This window comes from Nilaparvata lugens, chromosome 6 (assembly GCF_014356525.2).
Source record: "Nilaparvata lugens isolate BPH chromosome 6, ASM1435652v1, whole genome shotgun sequence".
Lineage (NCBI taxonomy): Eukaryota > Metazoa > Arthropoda > Insecta > Hemiptera > Delphacidae > Nilaparvata > Nilaparvata lugens.
Genome location: NC_052509.1, coordinates 12,708,302 through 12,723,942, shown reverse-complemented (window position 1 = coordinate 12,723,942; position 15,641 = coordinate 12,708,302). Strand labels below are relative to the sequence as shown.

The 15,641-nt window shown below is 35.3% G+C and overlaps 1 protein-coding gene and 1 long non-coding RNA gene across 3 annotated transcripts in view; both read left to right on the top strand.

The window, feature by feature from the left end:
• Positions 1-429: 429 nt before the first annotated feature.
• The window catches only part of LOC111057827 (tuftelin-interacting protein 11), a 53,523-nt gene continuing 38,311 nt past the window's right edge, over positions 430-15,641 (top strand). The window contains exon 1 of the mRNA XM_039431351.1: positions 430-895. Coding sequence (XP_039287285.1) covers positions 731-895 — 165 coding nt within the window. The 5' untranslated portion in view covers positions 430-730. The remainder of the gene's footprint in view (positions 896-15,641) is intronic.
• On the top strand, positions 6,625-15,004 carry LOC120351794. Of its 2 annotated transcripts, XR_005571533.1 has the most exons (3): positions 6,625-6,700; positions 12,343-13,143; positions 14,450-15,004. It is a non-coding gene; the product is annotated as an uncharacterized LOC120351794 (long non-coding RNA). The 2 variants fall into 2 exon arrangements; XR_005571532.1 differs by lacking the exon at positions 14,450-15,004 and having other exon boundaries at positions 12,343-13,698.

The following is a 15,641-nucleotide window of genomic DNA, read 5'->3' as shown; positions in this document are numbered from 1 at the left end:
TATTAAGCACTTCAGAAAGCAAAAGTGGAAGGTCATAGCTCTAGCAAATCTGAGGTAATCTGAATATCAGGAAATTGTCCAAGTATTTTTATTTTTTATTTTTGGCATTTACATATTATCAGTAAACATTTACAAACATTCGCACACCACTGCAAATTGCATGCGGGAGCGGGACAATTTTTAGCCATAGTTGAAATTATTGTAAAAATGGTGTGCGCAAGGCTTTAATAGAGAATAAAAAATCTTCGTCCAGGTGAAACGTATATAATTCAACTGATGAAGTATTTGAGTTCAAAAAATAAATTTAAAATGCGACTTAAAAAAATTCAAATTTTAACATAACCTAAAATATGGATTATTGCAAGAGCATCTAGATATTGAAATCGTCAGAAGCTCAAAGCCATTTGTATTTGAGTGGCGACGCGCTTCGCTGTTTTTAATTTGAGGTTATGTTTGTTTTCAGTAAACGTTGTGAAGGAGGATGGAGTGTCTTGATTTAATATAAAGTTGAATTGATATATTTCTGTGCTGTTGCACAGATTATTATTAGTATTATCTTGATTTAAATATCACTTTCAAAATACAAATGTGATTGAATTATTAGTTTTATTGAGAATCGTACATACAACATTCTAACCTCAATGTTGAGAGGTACGATAAACAAGGAATTTTGATTTATATCATTTTAAGGATTTAAAACATAATTTAGGATCTGTGTTAAACAATAAACATGTCAGACGAGGAACTGGAAAGTTTTGAAGTAACTGATTTCGACTTGGAAAATGAATTCAATATCAACAGAAAACAGTTCAGACAGACAAAGAATCAAGCTATTTACGGTGAGTATTTATCATTGTCTTTGACAATTGGCTGTATATTTTTATTGAAGTTTGTCTAGATTTAATAATAATAATATATTTATTACTATTTGGTTTACAATAAACATTGGTCATCGTCACAAGTATACAATATAATACAAAAAAATCAACAATACAAATGTCTACACAGCTAAAACACAATTACATCTAAAATTTACTTATTAAACCAAACCAACGCTTACGTTTAAATGCTTATGTTTACGATTCATAAGCTAACGTTGGTCCAATTGCTGGCCCAGTGGCTTCTGGCTTGCTACGTCGCTGGCCAAGCTTGTAGGCCAAATCTTGACCATGTTGATCTTGCTATCCACAATGCAATGTGACCACTGCCTACTCAAGGCCAGTGGTAGCGAACGAGACATACCGGTATCCATGATATGAATTGGAAATATTAACTAAAAGGAGCACAATAAAAAAGTAAAGCCATAACATGTAGCTTGGCTTCGTTGGTTTGGCCATTCACAATATGACCATTTATAAATGCTCGGCTGGCCACTCTCCTCCGCTCAACAAGAATCGGAGTAATGCCCATGAAGGCGAGCGCTAGCAAACCACACATCCACACTCTGACGCTCGTCGTCATTTGTAGGCATTGGGCCAAAGTGTGGATGCGGCATAATGTTCCCCATAGGCTAATGCCTACCTAGTCCACGCTAGCGACTAGTTGCTGTTAAGCTTGGCCACGTAGGTTTTCACAAGTTACTCATTATATCATAAGAAAAATGGTACCCAGTTTCAAATCAAATCGTTTATTGCACAAAAATATATACAGAATACAACTGAAAGGAAATTGACAACTTTGTGCTACACGTCGGCAAAAGAAAACTTGTACGCCGACGTGGAGTCTTATATAACTTATTCACTTATACATTAATATTAATATATAAAATGATCCTACAATATTATAATATAGGCTAACAGTAATTAACATTCAACCAACTAAATATACCATTCTAAGAAATAACAATAAATTAAAGATATACATAAAGCTGAATTTAAGATTCATACAACATCAATCAATATTAAACCAAATCATTAATTGAATAAAATAATTTTCTTTCACCCAGGTATGGAAATCTTTTATTTTAGGCTTCTTTATCAACCATCCTCTTGGAACTTTATTATAGAGTTTATTTCTCAAATATGAAATACTTCTACGGGATAGGGTGCTATCAACTCTTTCAATTGTGATTAAGTTTTGAGCGACTTGTCTAGTTACTCTTTGAAAATTTTGAATATTTTTTAATTTGAGCACATGTTTCTTAATAGTCTTTAAAATGAACAATTGTCTTATAGTGAACAGATTGGAATTTTGAAACAATGTGACACTTGGGAAATCTCTCGGATACCTCATTATTGTTTTGATAACTAACTTTTGTAAAACAAATAGAGGTTTTAAAGTTGAATCAAAAGTTCCTCCCCATATAGAATTACTATACTGAACTAAGGATTGGAATAGAGCAAAATAAACAGATTTTAGTAATTTTAGACTCAAATACTTCTAAGCATGTACATTTTTAAATTGACCACCCTTAATTTTCTACAAAGGTAGCTAATCTGAGGTGACCAGCGTAGATGCTTATCAACAGAAATACCAGATACTTGTAATTGTTTACACTCTCAATAACCTCATTGCAAGAATCACATGGATACCTGTTACAAGCATTATTCAAACAAAGCCTGTTCATATCTAGATCTCCTCTTGTTGTTGGACTGAAGGCCATACATTTCGTTTTACCAAGATTTAGTCTCAAATAATTACATTTTAGCCACTGAGAAACCTTATAGTAACCCACTTTTGTTTGCTTGATAACATCTTCCCAGGAACCTTCTTGGAAGATAAGTGCTGTGTCATCAGCAAAACAAATTGTCTTAGACCCAACTGAGTCCAGTACACTAGGCAGGTTATTAACATAGATCAAAAATAAAACTGGTCCCAATACAGTTCCTTGAGGTAGACCCCATGTCACATCTCTAATCTCACTATTACTACCACCACAGCTAACGATTTGGCTTCTACCCCTTAGATAACTTTTAAAGAAATCTAACTCTATTCCTTGAATACCAATATTAGATAGTTTCTGGATCATTTTATCATGTGGTACTGTGTCAAAAGCCTTGGTCAGGTCCAGAAACATTACCAAGGTTTTTTTATTTGTTTTGAAACCATTGTATATTGTCTCAGTTAAGGACTCCAATGCATCCTCTGTGCTTCTACCCTGTTGGAAACCAAACTGCCTCTTATCAAGGATTTTATTAACATCTAGATATTCAACTAATCTTTTCTTTACCAATTTTTCGAAAATTTTAGAAATAGAACTTAGCAAGCTAATTGGTCTATAATTTTGAGGTATTTCTTTACTCCCCCCTTGTGTAAAGGAATAACTTTTGCATGCTTGAAATGCAAGGGAAAGTATCCAGATGAAAAACAACAATTGAAAATTTCTGAAAGAGGTTTAGAGATTGTGTCAGTTAATAGTTTTAGCACGCTGTTGGATATGTTATCCCATCCAGGTGCCTTATTATCATTCAAACTTTTGATTACTTCCTGATTTCTGTTTCAGTAACAAAATTGAAATTAAATGCATTTTCAATATCTATTGTTTGTTCCAAATATTGATCTTCATTCTGTCCATGTATATCAATTTCCTGCGCTTGATTTATACCTACATTCACAAAATAGTCATTCAAAGCATTAAGATCTTGATTTACATGTAATTGTGAATTCTTATTTACCCCAATAATTGCTTGATTTATCACAGACCATATCTTCTTAGGGTCACCTTGAGCTTTATTTATTTCTGATTGATAATATAAATCTTTTGCTTTTCTAATTAGATCTACTATTCTATTTCTGTAAGACAGGAATTTCCTTCTCAGCTCTACATTAAATGGTTCATTTTTCAATCTTTTTTATAATCTATCTCTTATAGTTATGGACTTTAGAATTCCATTGGACATCCAAGGTTTCAAATGTTTTTTAGTTAAATTAACCTTTTTAATAACTGTTGCTCTACTGATGCACGTTTTTACATTATTTACAAATTCATTTACTAATGTTTCAATACTTCTATTCGCGTCAATCTCCCAATTCATTAAAGCACTCTCCTCTAACAACTTTTCTTTATTAACATTCCTCACTTCAATAAACTTACATGGCTTACTAGATCGAGAACAAACATCTTTTTTAATTGATGCGTGAAGAGCAGTCGCATAATGATCAGTAATTGACATTTCTAATTCAGCAGTTTTTAATGAGTCATTATGTTTGGATTTAGAAAAAATATGGTCTAAACAAGTATTTGAAGCAGGACGAGTTTTTCTATTGACAAAGGACTCAAACCCATGCGAACTCATAATAGACAAATAATCATGCGTTTTTTTAGAGTTACATAACAAATCAATATTTACATCACCTATCACTAATGAATAATCAAAATTAAAGCATGAACCATTCATATAATTATCAAGTTGTTCTATAAATAAAGGTATACTTGTACTAGGAGATCTATAAACGGATGTTACTAAATATTTATTATTTTTAGTTTGCAGCTCAACAGCTAAGAAAGGATATTCGTTTGGACTATCAATTTTTTCGAGGAAATACTATTAGCTACATACATGACAATTCCATCTGAACGATTCAAGGAGTTTCTTTTTATATATAAATTATAGCCATTAATGTTTAACAGTGATTTTTCTTCTTCAGAAGTCCAGGTTTCAGTAAAAATTAGAACCTCAAATTTTGTTCTCATGCTGTTCAAAATAATGAGAATTTGATCAAAATTTCTTTTCAAACTTCTTATATTTAAACTAAAAATATTCAATTCATAATTAAGGGGCTGGATATAGTTCAAGTATTCATCGGTACTTTCACATTCCCTAACACTGTCAATACTATCTACAAATTGCGTGAGATCATTCATAATAAATGTTTAATCAAACCTGTAGCAACACTTTATTCCTCTCCGTTGATAACTTTTTTCAGATGGAAGTTTATAGAAAAGAAATCATTTACTGTGTACTAACATTCATTAACTAATACATATTTAATTTTATTTTTAAATTGAGTGAATTCTAGTAAGTTTAATTTGTCTAGTGTGGAGTTATATAATTTTATTGATATGAAGTGCCAGTTTCTCTGAGACTTGGAATGGCTATATTGCGGAATTTTAAGTCTATGTCTATTTCGTGTATTTAAATTAGTGATGCGCGATAGCGAAGTGTTTCAACAATCGAAATGTTCACTATCGTTAAGAAAAACTATCGAATAAAACACTTCGATAGTAAACCTCTCGTTAAGCCATTCGAAAGGTCCTGATCGTCAGTTGGGATATTCTCTTTTAACTGGCCTAATTACAAAAGACAGGCGCAACCGACTGCGGGCTCAGAGAAAATAGATCAAATTGTATTTTTGAATAGAAATATTAAAATTTTTGAAGAAAACAGCAAAAATTAGCCTGCAAATTTTGATATAAACATTATAAAATGACTCATTGCTCAGATTACAATGTTAAATGGTAATATTATTCAGATTGTTGAAAAAATAGTTTTCCTTAATATTATTTAAATAGTTGAAGTATTTATTCAAACTGTTTTGTGAATATTTTTTGAGTTTTGTGAATATTTCCATTTATTAGTTTAATAAAGCCAACATAAACAATATCAAAATAATAAGAAATATTAATAAGGCCTACATTAAAAATCAATATTATTATAAAGTAGTAATCACTAATCAATAGCATATAAGATTATAAAGTATTAATATTAAGAGGTTATGTCGCCAATGCCAACAATCAATTCGTTTCCGAAGTATTCGAAACGAAAGGGAAGTGTTTCTAATGAAACGATAACGAGAGGCGAAAAACACACTTCGTTAAGGAATCCGAAGTGTTTTTCGATAGTATTCATTCGTTTCAGCAACTATCGAAACAATCGCTAGGCAAAAACTATCGAAGTGGTCGATAGTAACACTTCACAATCGCCCATCACTAATTTAAATTATGGTGTTGGTTTGTATCACATTTATCCAAATTTTTTTGTAGCCTACATAACATAAAATATTAAAAACATACAGTTTTTTTTTTTTTTTTTTTAATCACATTACTATTGCTATCTAGTCTTGAGACTAATGAGCAAATTTTATCAAACCTAATTTACTAATTGTATATAATATGGACTACAGTGAAACTCTCTTTAGAATTTCTTACTGCTACCTACTAATAATTATTATGTACATCTATTAACTGTACTACTTAAGCTAGATTTCACTCAATCACTGCTCTGCTTTTTCACTAGACACCACTTTCACTGCACACCAATTCAAATGGTTTCCTTCTTTTCAGTCTCCGCACCAACCCTCCGTTGTCTAGCAGCTGGATTGCTTCGACGTTCGTGTGTTGGTGGAGCCGTTCTTCATGACTTTCTGCATACCTTTGAATCTCACAGGATACCATGTTGACTCCCAGGTCCCTATGGATGTCGCTGTTCCGCACATACCAGGGAGCATCAACGATGTTTCGGAGCACCTTGTTCTGGAATCTTTGTATGATGGTGACGTTGCTCTGTTTGGTGCAGCCCCATAGTTGTATTCCATAGGTCCAAACAGGTTTGAAGATCTGCTTGTAGAGGAGCAATTTGTTTGGTATTGAAAGTGATGAGTTTCTTCCAATAAGCCAGTAGAATTTCTTGTATTTTATGTTCAGTTCTTCTTTTTTCTTTTTGACATGCTCTTTCCAGCGAAGCTTAGCATCAAGAGTCATACCTAGGTATTTAGCTTGATTTTCATGTGGTATATTAATTCCATTGATGTTGATTGGAAGGTACACAGCTCTCTTGTTGGTGAAGTTAACATGAATCGACTTTTCCTCATTGAGCTTCATTCTCCACTTTTTGGTCCAGTCTTGTATCTTGTTGACAGATCTCTGAAGCTTCGCTGTTGCAATACCAACATCACTGTCTACTGCTAGTAGGGCGGTGTCATCTGCGAACGTGGCTGTGGTATTCTCCTCCAAATTAGGGATATCACTAGTGAAGAGAAGATAAAGGACTGGTCCTAAAACACTTCCTTGCGGAACTCCTGCTTTTATCTCTCTTAGATCAGAATATGAATCTTCATATTTGACTCTAAAGTACCTTCCTGTCAAATATGATTGCAATATTTCTGTAAATTGCTTAGGAAGCATTTTCTTCAGTTTATAAAGAAGTCCCTCATGCCATACTTTGTCAAAAGCTTGCCCTATGTCGAGAAAAACTGCTGAACAAACCTTTTTTTCTTCCAAGCTCTTCTCTATTATATTAACTATCCTATGTACTTGATCAATTGTGGAGTGTTTTTTTCTGAAACCAAATTGATGATTAGGAATTAATTGCTTTCTCTCAATTATTGGCTTGAGTCTACTCAATAATATCCTCTCAAACAACTTTGATAACACAGGTAACAATGAAATTGGTCTGTATGAAGCTACTTCATGTGGTTCTTTTCCTGGCTTGAGTAACATTATAACTTCAGCTACTTTCCAGACTCCTGGTACAAATCTGAGTCTGAATGAAGCATTCAGGATGTTTGTTAGCTTGATGAGTGCTTTCCTTGGTAGATGCTTCAGGACTAAGCCAGTTATCAGGTCAAATCCTGGAGTTTTCTTAGCATTCATAAGTTTTATTTCCTTTCTCACTTCTTCTACTGAGACATTCATTAGTTCTTGATTTTCCTGCATGATGTTACCTTCAATTTCTAGATCTTCTTGAGCTGCAACGTTTGGCTGGAAGACATTCACAAGATGATCAGCAAATGCCTGTGCCTTTTCTTCATTATTCTTGGCCCATTGTCTATTCAGTTTCCTAATAGGGGGAACTTGTTGGATGGGTGTTTTTATTTTCTTAGAAGCCTTCCATAGTGAGTAATCAGTGTTGCCTTGTCCTGTCAAATTACTCAAGTAACTGTTGATTGATTCATTTTTAATAAACTGTATCTCTCTTTTCAGTTCCTGTGTGAGAGTATTCAGTAATCTTTTATCTTGAGGAGAACGTGAATGCTGCCACCTCCTTCTAGCTCTTCTTTTCTCTGCAATCATTTCTCTTATTTCCAATGGATAATTATTTCCTACTGTTCTTCGTTTCCTAGTCTGCGGAGTATTACACCAGGCTGCCTGTTGTATATCAGTAACAAATTTTTCCAGCTCCTCATCTATTTGATCTGCAGTTGTTAATGGTGAATTCAGGTTAATTCTTTCCTCCAACACTTGCTGAAAGCCATCCCAATCTGTATACTTATTAACTAGTGTGGGATAATTATTTTGTTTTTGTAAAATAGTGTCACTCAACTTCAGAATAATTGGAGAGTGGTCTGAATTGAGATCAAAACTTTCCTCTACTTGCAAATAGTTTACTGAAATGTTTTTGATTATGAAAAAGTCTATGAGATCAGGTATCTTACTTGTATCTGTAGGCCAATAAGTTGGTTTTCCAGTTGAAAGAGATTCACATCTTGACTCTCTTACAGCTTCGTAAAGTACCTTGCCCTTATGAGTTGTTAATCGTGATCCCCAATGAATGTGTTTTGAATTGAAGTCACCGCCAAGGATAAATCTCGTTCCCAACATATCAAACATTGATAGATGATCTTCTTTTCTGAATGAATATCGAGGAGGACAGTAGACAGCTGCAACTACAAATCGATAATTAACTGCTTCCACACATACTCCTATCAATTGAATTCGTTCAGTTTCTAATTTAACGTGTTCATTATGCTGAATGCTCTCTTTGATTATGATTGAACTCCCCCCTCTCGCAACATTGTTGGGATGTAAGGCGTGGTAGGTCCTGTAACCTTTAAATTTTATGTAGGACTGTTTTGTAAAGTGAGACTCAGAAATGAGACAAATATCTACATTATCTATGTTTAGAACTGCTTCCAATTCCAGTTGTCGTTGTAAGAGTCCATTTGCGTTCCATTCCATTATGTTTAGTGAACGAATCATTTTGGTTTTTGTTGTCTATTATTGTCTAATTTCTCGATGCGAGATTGAAGGGATGAAATTATTTTCTCTTGTTTATCAAGTTTAGATAAGATGAGCTGTAGGATTTGTGAGGTGTCTTTTACTTCTTCATTTTTCTTCATCTGCGATTTATTTTCTTTGGATACGATTTCGGCGAAAGTCATTCTCTTTTCTGTGGGCCTACTTTGATGTTGAGTGGGCCTACTTTGAGAATTAGCCACATTCCGAGCCTGAGAATCGACAACATTTTTTGATGTTATATTCTTACTGGCTACCCTACTCGAGTTACGTATTTTTTGTAACTCAATTGCTACAGAGCAACCACGGTAGCTTGCAGGATGAGCTTCACCACAATGAATGCATTTCGGTAGTGCTTCACTAGGTTTCGTACACTCCTTTGATGCATGTTTTCCAGCGCACTTCACACATCTGGCCTCCTTGTTGCAATAAGCCTGAGTGTGGTTGAAAGCCTGGCAACGCTTACATTGAGGTATTAGATTAACTTTCTTCAATGCTTCAACTTCTACTCTGCAACCCAGAATATGTTTAAGTTCAAAAACCTTCTTAACATTCTCTTCTGCGCTGAACGAAACCATGAACATGTCTAATGGTTCTTTAGTTTTCCACTTCAACTTATTCACTACATCTACCACTAGCAATCCCTTAGCCTTTAAGTCCTCCATTATGGATTCTATACTACAGGAGTGATGAAGTTTTTTTATCATCACTCTTATGGGTCTCACCTGTTTGTTTTCATACGAGTGCCAGTTGAAACCATCGTTGATTAATTCTTTTGTAATATTTCTGTACGTTTCTGAATCTACTGAATTTACTTTGAAAGTCTCTCTACTCAAGAGCTTTATTCTAAATTTTTCATCTGAAGTCACTTTTTTCAAACTTTTATGAAGAGACTCCAGGCTCTTTATACCATCCACTATGATTGGTGGCGGTGGCGTTTCTTTCTTCTTGTTCTTTACTTCCTCACCTTTATTCTTCTGCAATGAGGTGATTTTGTTCAACTGACGATGGTTACCAGTAGGCTCATTCTTTGGTTCAGGAGACAAAGTACTATTTAGTTTCCTCTTCTTTGTAGTACGTTTGTTACGGGCCCTGATCCACTCAGTCTCTTTTGCCAACTCCTCCTCATTAGTTGAGTAGTTTTCAGCAACTGCTGGACTGCATGGTTGTTGAATGTTCTGTTCTATTTTTTGAAATCGCAATTCTAAGTCTTCAATTCTCCGCTGAAGTTCTACGTTGCTCTTCTCTAGCTGCTTTCTCTTCTCATCCGACTCCTTCCAGGCGATGAAGAGTGCATGCTCGGCGGCTGAATGGAGCTTATTTGATTTAATATAACGATCCGGTGAACACTGGATCTCTGATGGTTTGGTGGTGTCCATGTTCTCGATGTTGCTTTCCTCGTCTTCTTGCTCTTCAAACTCCGGGGCAAGAAAACTGGGTAGTTTCAACAATTTTCCACTTGACGTAGCCATAGTCAATAATTTGCGAACATACTTTTCGAAAAGCCCTCGTACTCACTCACGATCGCGGAAACGCGAGCGCGAACGAAAATTGAAGGCCGCGCGAAAGTAGGTCACTTCGATTGCATAAAGACGGCGGATTTTAACCGAAATTTGATGCAATGTTTTGTTCCACTTAAATACCGTGAACAATCAACTGCTGACTCACTACTTCTACTGCACTACACTACGAGTACGTCTGCACTGTATGAAGCTACTTCATGTGGTTCTTTTCCTGGCTTGAGTAACATTATAACTTCAGCTACTTTCCAGACTCCTGGTACAAATCTGAGTCTGAATGAAGCATTCAGGATGTTTGTTAGCTTGATGAGTGCTTTCCTTGGTAGATGCTTCAGGACTAAGCCAGTTATCAGGTCAAATCCTGGAGTTTTCTTAGCATTCATAAGTTTTATTTCCTTTCTCACTTCTTCTACTGAGACATTCATTAGTTCTTGATTTTCCTGCATGATGTTACCTTCAATTTCTAGATCTTCTTGAGCTGCAACGTTTGGCTGGAAGACATTCACAAGATGATCAGCAAATGCCTGTGCCTTTTCTTCATTATTCTTGGCCCATTGTCTATTCAGTTTCCTAATAGGGGGAACTTGTTGGATGGGTGTTTTTATTTTCTTAGAAGCCTTCCATAGTGAGTAATCAGTGTTGCCTTGTCCTGTCAAATTACTCAAGTAACTGTTGATTGATTCATTTTTAATAAACTGTATCTCTCTTTTCAGTTCCTGTGTGAGAGTATTCAGTAATCTTTTATCTTGAGGAGAACGTGAATGCTGCCACCTCCTTCTAGCTCTTCTTTTCTCTGCAATCATTTCTCTTATTTCCAATGGATAATTATTTCCTACTGTTCTTCGTTTCCTAGTCTGCGGAGTATTACACCAGGCTGCCTGTTGTATATCAGTAACAAATTTTTCCAGCTCCTCATCTATTTGATCTGCAGTTGTTAATGGTGAATTCAGGTTAATTCTTTCCTCCAACACTTGCTGAAAGCCATCCCAATCTGTATACTTATTAACTAGTGTGGGATAATTATTTTGTTTTTGTAAAATAGTGTCACTCAACTTCAGAATAATTGGAGAGTGGTCTGAATTGAGATCAAAACTTTCCTCTACTTGCAAATAGTTTACTGAAATGTTTTTGATTATGAAAAAGTCTATGAGATCAGGTATCTTACTTGTATCTGTAGGCCAATAAGTTGGTTTTCCAGTTGAAAGAGATTCACATCTTGACTCTCTTACAGCTTCGTAAAGTACCTTGCCCTTATGAGTTGTTAATCGTGATCCCCAATGAATGTGTTTTGAATTGAAGTCACCGCCAAGGATAAATCTCGTTCCCAACATATCAAACATTGATAGATGATCTTCTTTTCTGAATGAATATCGAGGAGGACAGTAGACAGCTGCAACTACAAATCGATAATTAACTGCTTCCACACATACTCCTATCAATTGAATTCGTTCAGTTTCTAATTTAACGTGTTCATTATGCTGAATGCTCTCTTTGATTATGATTGAACTCCCCCCTCTCGCAACATTGTTGGGATGTAAGGCGTGGTAGGTCCTGTAACCTTTAAATTTTATGTAGGACTGTTTTGTAAAGTGAGACTCAGAAATGAGACAAATATCTACATTATCTATGTTTAGAACTGCTTCCAATTCCAGTTGTCGTTGTAAGAGTCCATTTGCGTTCCATTCCATTATGTTTAGTGAACGAATCATTTTGGTTTTTGTTGTCTATTATTGTCTAATTTCTCGATGCGAGATTGAAGGGATGAAATTATTTTCTCTTGTTTATCAAGTTTAGATAAGATGAGCTGTAGGATTTGTGAGGTGTCTTTTACTTCTTCATTTTTCTTCATCTGCGATTTATTTTCTTTGGATACGATTTCGGCGAAAGTCATTCTCTTTTCTGTGGGCCTACTTTGATGTTGAGTGGAAGGTACACAGCTCTCTTGTTGGTGAAGTTAACATGAATCGACTTTTCCTCATTGAGCTTCATTCTCCACTTTTTGGTCCAGTCTTGTATCTTGTTGACAGATCTCTGAAGCTTCGCTGTTGCAATACCAACATCACTGTCTACTGCTAGTAGGGCGGTGTCATCTGCGAACGTGGCTGTGGTATTCTCCTCCAAATTAGGGATATCACTAGTGAAGAGAAGATAAAGGACTGGTCCTAAAACACTTCCTTGCGGAACTCCTGCTTTTATCTCTCTTAGATCAGAATATGAATCTTCATATTTGACTCTAAAGTACCTTCCTGTCAAATATGATTGCAATATTTCTGTAAATTGCTTAGGAAGCATTTTCTTCAGTTTATAAAGAAGTCCCTCATGCCATACTTTGTCAAAAGCTTGCCCTATGTCGAGAAAAACTGCTGAACAAACCTTTTTTTCTTCCAAGCTCTTCTCTATTATATTAACTATCCTATGTACTTGATCAATTGTGGAGTGTTTTTTTCTGAAACCAAATTGATGATTAGGAATTAATTGCTTTCTCTCAATTATTGGCTTGAGTCTACTCAATAATATCCTCTCAAACAACTTTGATAACACAGGTAACAATGAAATTGGTCTGTATGAAGCTACTTCATGTGGTTCTTTTCCTGGCTTGAGTAACATTATAACTTCAGCTACTTTCCAGACTCCTGGTACAAATCTGAGTCTGAATGAAGCATTCAGGATGTTTGTTAGCTTGATGAGTGCTTTCCTTGGTAGATGCTTCAGGACTAAGCCAGTTATCAGGTCAAATCCTGGAGTTTTCTTAGCATTCATAAGTTTTATTTCCTTTCTCACTTCTTCTACTGAGACATTCATTAGTTCTTGATTTTCCTGCATGATGTTACCTTCAATTTCTAGATCTTCTTGAGCTGCAACGTTTGGCTGGAAGACATTCACAAGATGATCAGCAAATGCCTGTGCCTTTTCTTCATTATTCTTGGCCCATTGTCTATTCAGTTTCCTAATAGGGGGAACTTGTTGGATGGGTGTTTTTATTTTCTTAGAAGCCTTCCATAGTGAGTAATCAGTGTTGCCTTGTCCTGTCAAATTACTCAAGTAACTGTTGATTGATTCATTTTTAATAAACTGTATCTCTCTTTTCAGTTCCTGTGTGAGAGTATTCAGTAATCTTTTATCTTGAGGAGAACGTGAATGCTGCCACCTCCTTCTAGCTCTTCTTTTCTCTGCAATCATTTCTCTTATTTCCAATGGATAATTATTTCCTACTGTTCTTCGTTTCCTAGTCTGCGGAGTATTACACCAGGCTGCCTGTTGTATATCAGTAACAAATTTTTCCAGCTCCTCATCTATTTGATCTGCAGTTGTTAATGGTGAATTCAGGTTAATTCTTTCCTCCAACACTTGCTGAAAGCCATCCCAATCTGTATACTTATTAACTAGTGTGGGATAATTATTTTGTTTTTGTAAAATAGTGTCACTCAACTTCAGAATAATTGGAGAGTGGTCTGAATTGAGATCAAAACTTTCCTCTACTTGCAAATAGTTTACTGAAATGTTTTTGATTATGAAAAAGTCTATGAGATCAGGTATCTTACTTGTATCTGTAGGCCAATAAGTTGGTTTTCCAGTTGAAAGAGATTCACATCTTGACTCTCTTACAGCTTCGTAAAGTACCTTGCCCTTATGAGTTGTTAATCGTGATCCCCAATGAATGTGTTTTGAATTGAAGTCACCGCCAAGGATAAATCTCGTTCCCAACATATCAAACATTGATAGATGATCTTCTTTTCTGAATGAATATCGAGGAGGACAGTAGACAGCTGCAACTACAAATCGATAATTAACTGCTTCCACACATACTCCTATCAATTGAATTCGTTCAGTTTCTAATTTAACGTGTTCATTATGCTGAATGCTCTCTTTGATTATGATTGAACTCCCCCCTCTCGCAACATTGTTGGGATGTAAGGCGTGGTAGGTCCTGTAACCTTTAAATTTTATGTAGGACTGTTTTGTAAAGTGAGACTCAGAAATGAGACAAATATCTACATTATCTATGTTTAGAACTGCTTCCAATTCCAGTTGTCAGGTCAAATCCTGGAGTTTTCTTAGCATTCATAAGTTTTATTTCCTTTCTCACTTCTTCTACTGAGACATTCATTAGTTCTTGATTTTCCTGCATGATGTTACCTTCAATTTCTAGATCTTCTTGAGCTGCAACGTTTGGCTGGAAGACATTCACAAGATGATCAGCAAATGCCTGTGCCTTTTCTTCATTATTCTTGGCCCATTGTCTATTCAGTTTCCTAATAGGGGGAACTTGTTGGATGGGTGTTTTTATTTTCTTAGAAGCCTTCCATAGTGAGTAATCAGTGTTGCCTTGTCCTGTCAAATTACTCAAGTAACTGTTGATTGATTCATTTTTAATAAACTGTATCTCTCTTTTCAGTTCCTGTGTGAGAGTATTCAGTAATCTTTTATCTTGAGGAGAACGTGAATGCTGCCACCTCCTTCTAGCTCTTCTTTTCTCTGCAATCATTTCTCTTATTTCCAATGGATAATTATTTCCTACTGTTCTTCGTTTCCTAGTCTGCGGAGTATTACACCAGGCTGCCTGTTGTATATCAGTAACAAATTTTTCCAGCTCCTCATCTATTTGATCTGCAGTTGTTAATGGTGAATTCAGGTTAATTCTTTCCTCCAACACTTGCTGAAAGCCATCCCAATCTGTATACTTATTAACTAGTGTGGGATAATTATTTTGTTTTTGTAAAATAGTGTCACTCAACTTCAGAATAATTGGAGAGTGGTCTGAATTGAGATCAAAACTTTCCTCTACTTGCAAATAGTTTACTGAAATGTTTTTGATTATGAAAAAGTCTATGAGATCAGGTATCTTACTTGTATCTGTAGGCCAATAAGTTGGTTTTCCAGTTGAAAGAGATTCACATCTTGACTCTCTTACAGCTTCGTAAAGTACCTTGCCCTTATGAGTTGTTAATCGTGATCCCCAATGAATGTGTTTTGAATTGAAGTCACCGCCAAGGATAAATCTCGTTCCCAACATATCAAACATTGATAGATGATCTTCTTTTCTGAATGAATATCGAGGAGGACAGTAGACAGCTGCAACTACAAATCGATAATTAACTGCTTCCACACATACTCCTATCAATTGAATTCGTTCAGTTTCTAATTTAACGTGTTCATTATGCTGAATGCTCTCTTTGATTATGATTGAACTCCCCCCTCTCGCAACATTGTTGGGATGTAAGGCGTGG